At 31.1% G+C, this 10,017-nt stretch overlaps 1 protein-coding gene across 6 annotated transcripts in view; it reads left to right on the top strand.

Annotated features, from left to right (window-relative positions):
* The first annotated feature begins 1,456 nt into the window (after nt 1-1,456).
* The window catches only part of LOC111630051 (MAP kinase-activating death domain protein-like), a 35,601-nt gene continuing 27,040 nt past the window's right edge, over nt 1,457-10,017 (top strand). For 3 of the 6 annotated variants that reach the window (XM_023374055.1, XM_023374054.1, XM_023374056.1), the window contains exons 1-6: nt 1,458-1,630; nt 1,723-1,803; nt 1,902-2,240; nt 2,374-2,440; nt 2,509-2,652; nt 6,249-6,359. In XM_023374055.1, the coding sequence (XP_023229823.1) occupies nt 1,568-1,630; nt 1,723-1,803; nt 1,902-2,240; nt 2,374-2,440; nt 2,509-2,652; nt 6,249-6,359 (805 nt within the window). In that variant the 5' untranslated portion in view covers nt 1,458-1,567. Of the gene's footprint in view, nt 1,631-1,722; nt 1,804-1,901; nt 2,241-2,373; nt 2,441-2,508; nt 2,653-6,248; nt 6,360-10,017 lie in introns of all 6 variants that reach the window. The other 3 variants (XM_023374058.1, XM_023374059.1, XM_023374057.1) reach the window with 2 other exon arrangements.

The raw sequence follows: 10,017 nt of genomic DNA, 5'->3' as shown, positions 1-10,017 counted from the left end.
TGACTGAACCTGTTGTAAAAGAGGAAGCATAGAAATACCAAGTGTACTTTTAAATACACGATGACTAGATTGTCTTTATCATGTTATCTTCTTGTCTTTACAGATAGACAGTTGATGGTGGACAAAATAAAAACTGGATTGTAATCGCATTGTAGTTGCAACTAGAATGAGAAAAAGTATATAAGACAACAGAGAATAGACTTTTTATACGAGGTCACACCTTTATGGAGTCAGATACAAACTTCTATTGAGAAACAAACAAAAATAAGTTATTTAAGCAAGTATTTTGTCCAGAGGAATGGTTTGATATGGTGCAAAAGTCAAATATCCTTTTTAAATTGTGATGATGAATGAATAAGTTTTTTACATTTGAGGATGTGACTGTAGAATAAAATAAACGTCACTATGGACAAACAACCAATCGGATTCAGCCAGGTATGATGCTTTTAGTTTGATTCCCAACACCAAAGTTTCATATTCGTTAAACTTACTCTAATTGGTCTGTTTAAAGAAGTGAGCATTGGAAAAAGGGAAGTTTGCAAGAATCAGCTACTAATAACTAAGAAACCTAAAACAAAACTATAATGTTCCAGTAAAGCTAAATGAGGAAGATATAGGATTTAAACTTCTGCGTTATATTTCATCTATTAATTGACAATTTTATCTTGATATTATTGGGGATATACTTAGTGAAATGGAAGAAGAAAATGTGGATCCTGAAGAAGACACAAATGAATACAGGTGGTTAAGATGAGATAGACGTACAAGCCATACATCATCTTTGTCTTTGCTTTTTCCCATGCTTATATGATGTCAGCATTCCCATCTTTAATCTGTCTTCTCCACTTTTCTCTATCCAGGGCATCCTCTCTCCTCCCAAATCCTCTGCCACCTTGTCTCTCCATCTCAGCTTCGATCTTCCTTTCTTCCTCCTCCCTGTCACTCCCAACTTCTCAATCCTCTTTCCAACACAGTTTTCACTTCTTTTTTCTACATGTTCTAATCATCTTAATTTACTTTCCTGCATTTTATTTCTTATAGGACTCACCTTAACTGTTCCTCTTATGCAATCATTCCTAATTCTTGTCCTTCTTCATCACATCACACATCCATCTCAGCATTCTCATCTCTGCTGTCTCTATCTTCTTTTCCTGGGTTCTTGTAATTGCCCACGTCTCAGCACTGTGCTGTACATCATCGCAGGTCATACCACTGTTCTGTATAATCTTATTTTCATTTTGCAACTTATTTTCTTATTACACAGCACCCCACTCGTCTTTCTCCAGTTCAGCCATCCACTCTGAACAAGACAAAGATGCTTTTTAAAATTATTCTCATGCCACATATTTAAAATTACTTTAAAAAGAGTATATTATTGTATTGTCATGAAATTTTCTTTGACTTAGGTCCCTTATTTTCCCGATTTCTTCACTTGATAGTTAATTAATGCTATTTTTTTTTTAATTATAAAATTCATTATTAATATTTATTTTAAATAAATATAAATCGTTTTCAGTTATTGCTTGCACCTACCCCATATATAATTGGCATTCCCGCAAGTTTTTTGATGTTTAAACGTAACTTTAAACTTCCCGATGATGTTTGGCTAGTAGATTTGGATTCTAATAAGGTAAAATAATTTTGCCCTATTTAGAGGTTTTATAAATTTCATTTTAATATTTGTAATTTTTATAATAAAACTTCATTAATAAACTCTTCCAGATTGTTAAGCCAACTGGTATAGAAGACTTGCCTCCGTTACCCGAACCAGAAGCCACAATTCTTCAGAATCATTTGAAACAAGTAAAGTTTTAATTATTTCGATTTGAAATTCAAAAATGCGAAATGCATTGATTTAATATAATTCTGAGAAACGTTTACTTTCAATCCGTAAATTTCAGGCGTTAGCGTCGATGAGTATGAGCCCGCAGCCAATCAAAAATCTTGATAAAATTCAACCTGGAGCGGTAAATCGGCTTGTCGCCCAAGAGCCTCCGCCGCCACCGCTGACAACTGGATTTAATCCTCTAATTTATGGCAATGATGTGGATTCTGTTGATATAGCAACACGAATTGCTATGGTGCGATTTTTTAATTCTCCAAATTTGCTTGCAAATTTTACGGAACACACGCGGACACTTCGGCTTTATCCGAGACCAGTTGTTGCTTTTCAAATTAACAGTTTCCTTCAATCACGGCCAAAAGCGTCTTATTTTCTCAGTAAATTTGTACGAACACAGGTACGTCGGTAAATTTCGAACGGGTTTAACGTCTTTATAAACAACAATAAATTAATAAGAGAATTGTTTAAAAAATATGATATCGACAAATTTGAATTGCAAAAAATTAACGAACTAATATTTTTAAATGTAGGCTGTAGAATTTTTTGCAGAATGGTCTCTCTGTCCTACAAATTTATCATTTCAAAGAGTTCATACTGGTAAGAATTAAGATTCAATTATTTATTTATTTTATTTTCACATAATTGACGTATTTTTGAACTTTTAGGTGTATTCGATCCAACGCTCGTTGGAGACAAAGCAAAATGGTATACTAATCAGTTAGAACCATTGCGATTTAATGTTTGGAATGAAAACAGTTCACTCGGCAATGCCCTTACAACTGCTACTCAAAATGATGATTTAACTACAGGTAGACTAGATTTTTATGTAATTTAATGAATAATGTACAGTTTCTACTTTTATTACTGTAATAAATGAATTTGTCTCCAAAACTCGGGAAGAAAAGCAATAAAAATAGTAATATAACAGAAGGATCCATTCTGTCTTTTAAATTTTGAATTAATAAAATTTCCATTAATATGTCGGAATGTTTTATAATTTAAAATAAAGTTAAAACTGTTACATTAAGACAAAAAATTGAAACTTTCAAATTTTAGTAACATTTATAGAAGATAAACAGCATTGAAATCACATATTTCAATAAAAATTGCAAGTATTTTTAATGTATTACAGTCATCGTCATCAGGCAGTAAAATCAAATTTTTTAACATTATCATGTAATAAAGTCTAATGCATCATTATTATTTTTTATGAAGATTTGGTAATTCAGTCGAGTGCCTTTATACATTTAAATAAAGACTGTTGTATGTTCTGTTCTATTCTTAAGTTTAAAAATCGCATTCAGTTTTTTCTGCCCGATGACGACTGTAATATGATACATTGAAAGTACTTGCAATTTTTATTAAAATGTGCGATTTTAATGCCGTTTCAGTGTGGTTTCTCTTCTGTAACATTCCCGGTGTGAAGTGTAAATTATTTTTGTCTATAATGCATTTAGCAACTCTTCTTGAATTTTTTGAAATCTCTATTCTCAATTCTTCAATCTTTACTTTTTCATAAAAAGTGTTCTGTCATCGAGCATGACAGAATTTCAAGTGTTTAGATAATAAATTAAAAAAAATTTCTTATAGAATTGTAACATTTGATACAGTTTAAAATTTTAAAATTTGCACAGATAAATGAAAGCTTAGCGGCTGGAGATCCCGATTAACAATACACGAACTTCCAGCGTGGACCGGAAGTCACCTGATTTCGGTTGAAAATTTGTTCGAGAATGGGGTTAGATATATGACTAGCATTACTCGATTGTTATCAGGAGAAGTATGAGGTACAGGGGCAAGACGTCACTAAATCCGGATCAGATACAGAATTTAAATAAAAATTGCAGCCGACATCACGACGACATCGCAATAAAATAACTGCTCATTTAGTTTTATTTTAAAATTTAAGTCCAAGCAGTCTTTAAAAGTCGTAAACACTAACTGTCATTTATAATATATAGAAGATAATAGACAAAGAGAAGATAAAATAAATGTTTTCTTAATCCAAATGTAATATATTTGTAATCGTACGTTTCTTACTACAAAATAGCATTGAAATTGATTTTTTCTGATATTTAATGGCTTGAATTTTTTGACGGCAGGTGGTAGTAGCATCACTTGTTTTGGTATTTTTAGATGTTTGATTTTGACCTTTGCTATTTTATAATCAATGAAATTCATTAATTTTAAGTTTAGAAAAATTTTAGAGAGATTTCAAGCATTAACATCATTTATTATCTTATTTTTAGATAAGAATTTCCAAAGAAATAACATCTGAATAAGAATTTTGTGTTTTGTAAATACTTCCATTGAGTATTAGATGAAGTAATAATTAAATAATAATTAGATGAAGTAATAATAAATAATAATTGTAGCCACTTGCGGGCTATCCCACACTGTCGATGCACTCCAAAAACTTTGTTTTGAGGTGCTAGAGCATTCTCCCTATGCTCCTGACCTTGCCCCATTGGACTATCACCTGCTCGGTCCCCTAAAAGAAGTTCTACAAGGACGAAGATTCACATCTAGACAACGATGTTAAGACAGCGGCGCATTCGTGGTTCGCAGCTCGGCCAAAAACATTTTCTAATGAGGGAGTAGGAAAACTTGTGGACAGATGGACAAGCGTATTGAAAAGCATTGATTATGTCAAGAAATGATATATTTTACTTGCTGAAGGTTGATTACAATAAATTCTACAGGCAAAATATGGATAATTTTTGACTTGCCCTCGTATTTTGGTTATCGTAAGTTAATCGGTAAAGGTCGATTTATGTTACAGCAGATTCCGACAATTGCATTGTGCCAAAACGTCACAATGTACTTGCATTGGCATTTCATGATGGAAAAATAGCATGTTGTCGAGTCTAGCTTGACTTTTGCTGCAAGGGCAAGAATAGTTAACTAATAGAAGGATAAATATCAGATAATGGTATTTTGTTGATGAAATCTACTTACTATTTAATTTAATTCCCAAAAATTATATATAAAGATTATCTTTAAAAATTAGAGATAAAAAAAAAAAAATTATTTTTGTGGAAGTTAATCGGAATGGTAATATAGAATTCATTTGTGAAATAGTTGTCCTTACCGTTATCTTATATTTTTAAATAATATATTTCTTTTTTTTTTTGTTTTGACAGATAAATCCTGTTCTTAATGTCACGTTATTTGTTTTTTACTGTGTTTTATTTGACAGTTATGCATGTTTTATACTGCAATTTAATTTGACTTAATTTTTCACGTAATGTATTATATCTTAACAAGCAATTGTGTGCTTGCTGAGATGTTCTCATTGTAAAAGTGTAATATCTGCATTTTATTGACGGAAACTTGGACGCCGATGACACAAATTTCATTTTAATTTGAATTGTTCTTAATATAATAAAGGGTTAAGTGTTTGTGATGTTACATTTCATTTCTTATATCCTGTCGATTTGTTAATTCCTCACCATAAAAAATTTTTCTTGTAAGATTTTAAGTACAGGTTAATGTGGTTTTGCTTAATGCTGGATCTGATTAATGCCTAGAAAATAATTACGGAAATCCCTTAATATATGCAGGAAGAGTTTTAATTAACAAGCCTTTAATTTACTATGCAAGTGTTGAAGATAGTTTTCTGACTAAGAGAATGTCATTATTCCTTCCATGCACCATTGCTCCATACCGAATTTAAATTTGCCATAAAAAAATGAATGGTTTAAGATATATAAAAGCAACAAGTGGTATCTGATGGAAATGTTCATTAAGTTTTAGAGAGATTTTTTTCTTGTACTGCAAGTTTCATAGAAGAGTTGTGAGTATTATTGTCCAGTCATGGCTTTGTCACAAGCATAGGTCGTGGTCTAATATGTCCAATAGCATGGTTGTCAAAATCGCCTGATCTGGTTCCCTTAGATTTCTTTCTGTGGGATTTTGTGAAAGATATGGTTTATGCAACTTCGGTCAGAGACCTTCAGGATTTTTAGGAGTGCATCATCACAGCCATTGCCACTGTGAGACAGGTCATGCTGCAGCGTACATGGCAGGAAATTGCCTACCGCCTTGATAATGTCACCGGGACTGCTGGAGCACACATGTAGACGTGATTTTTTATTGAACTTATATCTTTAACTGTTAATTTTTACAGGAAAATCAAGTTGGATACGTCAAGCGGAACAGTGTAGTAATTAATTGTGACAAATTATAATTTTAGCATTGTTTGTTATATTCGATTAACATGATTTTGATGTATGTATAGTAACACCGAGGGATTAATTAATCATGTCAATCAAGAGATACTTGTATTTTTATTACACGTAACATTAATGTGACAGTTAGCTGTATAAGTTGTATTAAGTTAGATGTTAACAAAGAATGTTTCATTATATATTAATTAATTCTGACTTTTAATATTTTAATGTAGATGAAAGTGGAAGTGACAGTGAAGGAGCTGGCAGCACCAGTTCATCTTATTCTTCCCTGAGTGACTTTGTGTCAGACATGGTTAATAGCGACATAAGTGGCGATTTCACAGGTATCAACTTATTATAAATAAAGTAAGATAAAGACAATTTAAGAAATGGGATTAGGTAGTTCAGATAATCACGTATTTTAGGTATGGAATTATATTTAAATCAATGATTTTGACTTCTAGTACATTCTAAATTACGAGAATGGTAATTAATGTGTTCTGTGGGCTAATAAAAAATCATCGATGTAATGACAGACGAACAATATGATGATTGTGTGAAGATTAGTGCATGTAATTGAATGAGCGACAAAAGACAATAATTTGTGATGATTAGTAAACAAATAAAACTTGGACAAACAAATGGCATATGGTCTGGATTTATGCATTTATGCTTTTAACAAATATGGAACAAGATAAACGACGTGGAGACTGCCTGTTAGGATCTTTAACTTTCAATTAAGTAAATGAATGAGGTGATTTGAATAGTTTATTAGGCTCTAAAACTAAAAAAATTTTAAGTTTTAGCCTTTGTGGTTCCAAAATTAATGATGCTAGCTAAACAAAATAAAGTTCTTAACAAAATTAAATATCTGTAAAATATATATACTGGATCTTCAAAAAGAATGCTACCATTTTATGTTATCGTAATTATGTTAATTATTATTCTAGAATGTCATAACATACATTAAACATCAGAAAACGATCTGAGCTTTACATTGTCCACTACAATTTTCCACACGTACACTTACTGTCACACGGAAGATTTATTCGACACTCAAATTCTTTCTCCACTTGCTACAGTATATCTGTCATCACTCCTGTGAATTCTATGGCTCTCACAGATTACTCAGGTTGCATGATGACAAGCAATTCTTATTTGTAAACTGTGGAAACAAGACACTTTCTCCTTGTGGAGTTGCCATTTTGGTTTATGGCTCTTCCTAGAGGTAGTAGACAATCTAAATGTGGATGGGAGACAAAACTTGGACGGTTATTCTCATTGAATACTTCTCAGATAATAATTAACATAAATACAGTAATTTAATTATAAATTATTATTGCTATTATTAGAGCATTAACTATTAATATAAAATATAGATTCTGAGAAACTTGACAGATATTGTGTATTTCAACAAACTTAAAATGGTCGTAAAAGGCATACTCGAGTTTAAACGTCTTACGTAGACAAGATTTATTACTACTAAGAAATTTCATTGCTTGATAAACTGAGTAAATATAAAATAAAATTGTAATTTCTTATGTATAATACATTTTAATTTAGCACAGATCATATCTTATAAATACTGTATAATTATTATTAGAACTTTATCATTTATTATACTTCCTGTTTTGAAAAATGAAAAGTTTCTAAAATATAACATTTAATTTTGAAGGAAACAAATACTTTTTCATAACAGGAAAATTGAAAATATGACTTTTTATATCATCTACTGTAAAGACCGAAAGTTTTAAATCGTAAATTTATTTTGAAATCACAAATTTTTAATAAAAGTCTGTAGTAATAATCAGTTTAAAAACAAACAAGTTTTGGTCCGTGAACATTACAGTAGAACCTCGATTATCCGCCCCCCCCCGATCAACCGACCCCTCGGTTAACCGACCGTCCTAGTCGCAAATTTCAAATGTCCACTAGTGATGTGGCGCTACAATATTTGGCTATGTCTCGGCTACTTTAACATTATTTTTATGTGTTTTAGCTGGCAACACTCATTCGACCATGAAAGGGAGCCAGTATTTAAACAAAGCTTAATTTTCTAATTTTTAACGATACAATAGCGACGATTATTATTTTAAAAAATTTTTGTTAAGCTTAACATTGATGAAAATTCAACGCAAAATAGGTTAATAGCGATATACTAATTACATGGGATATAATAATATACTACACTAATAATGGATTTTTTCATACTTTTCGGTTATCCGACTTTTCAATTATCCGACCAACCCCAGTCCCCAATTGGGTCGGATAATCGAGGCTCTACTGTAATGGATTTTTTCATACTTTTCGGTTATCCGACTTTTCAATTATCCGACCAACCCCAGTCCCCAATTAGGGCGGATAATCGAGGTTCTACTGTATTCTACAAACGAGCGACGAAAAGTTTTTTGAATCATTCAAAAATACAAATGATGTTCTAGATACGTTAGAATATGAGGAAAAAGTGTTTAAAAATTTGATTTTTAAATTATACAATTTAAATAGAATTGTTAGCAAATAAGATGATCGTGATTTACATTATACAATTTCTTTGTGAAATATAAATATAGATAAAAATAAGATGCTATTAAAGTAAAATTATTAAATACAGTTTATTTATGGAAGCAATATTGATAAAAATTTAATTATTGTTAACATATAAAATCAAAAATTGAATGCAAACTGTCCTTTCATATGTTTCTGGTACCAAAATTGTTGCAAAACAAAAATTACAGACGTTTTTGGGCTTGTTCAGGGGGCCGGCATAGAAGACTTTTTTGTCCATGTAAGTTGAAAATCTTTTTCAAATTCATTCTTTTATACGTCACTAGTTCTTCAATGTTAAAAATGATTTAGAATTAAATGTTTAAACCCCCAACATCTCAAATTATATCATAGAAAACAAAATAATATAATATTGACTAATGTTTAGGCTCTGCATAACTACGTTGTTATATCATATCGTCACACAACAGTTTTCTACGAGTGATTTACAAATGGAAGAAATCATTACTACATCTTTTCTACTTATACATTTCTCCTGACAGGAGTTCTTATTTATTTCCCACATTTCTAGTGTTCTAAGTTTATCGGTAGCTAGTGTTTACCTAATTAACTCGGCGTCACATTGAACCAACACTCTGGGTGTTTTCTTATACCGGGCTAGAGTCGTCGCTGCTTTATTATTGGCAATGTTGTAATTATATTCTTCCAACCTTTAAACTATGTTCTTAGATCTTACGTATATGAAGTTATTTTTAAATCTGCCATCGCATTATGGTATTTTTTTTAAATCATAATTATCCTTTGCATTTGTTAGGAATCTGAAAGATAGTTGGGATGTGTTTAAAATTAATATAATTATTTTTCATATAAGATCAAACATGATTTGGACAAAATGGAATGGAAATTTACAATCAAAGTTAGTTTTAATATTTATATTTGATAGATAAAATCTGTTTGTAATAATTATAATACAGGAATGTACGGTGACCCTTCCATTTACGTGGTCTCCATTTCCGCAGATTCACTTCAATGCGGTTGAGAATTTTTTAATGTAAAACAGTTTGTCATATTATTGATCTGTAATAAGGCTAATTTATTTGACTAGAGGTAGGCAGTTAGGTCAATATCTTGTGATAACTTTAATAATTATAATAAATTAACTTTTAATTTCCGAAAGAAAAGAATCGTCCCGGAGTGGGACTTTAATCCATAACTTTCACTCACCGTGCAGAAGCATTTCCAATGATTCTACCCAGACCTCCACTCAATCTTCACTTCCAGAGCAATTAATTTAGATATAGTCATACTTTTACACCGAGTAATTTAATATAAATAATTTATAATTGGATATTAATGTTTAACTGTGGATTGACTACGGCGATCATTAGCGACTGTTAAATGCTAAATAAACCAGAAAAAATGGTTTACACGAGTGCTCGCATGATAGGAATTTCCTCCCAAATAAAAGAAATCAAAAAATTTTTCACGCAATTTCGA

This window comes from Centruroides sculpturatus, unplaced genomic scaffold (assembly GCF_000671375.1).
Source record: "Centruroides sculpturatus isolate CEXI.00-Female unplaced genomic scaffold, Cexi_2.0 scaffold605, whole genome shotgun sequence".
Classification (NCBI taxonomy): domain Eukaryota; kingdom Metazoa; phylum Arthropoda; class Arachnida; order Scorpiones; family Buthidae; genus Centruroides; species Centruroides sculpturatus.
This window is presented reverse-complemented; position numbering and strand designations above follow the sequence as displayed.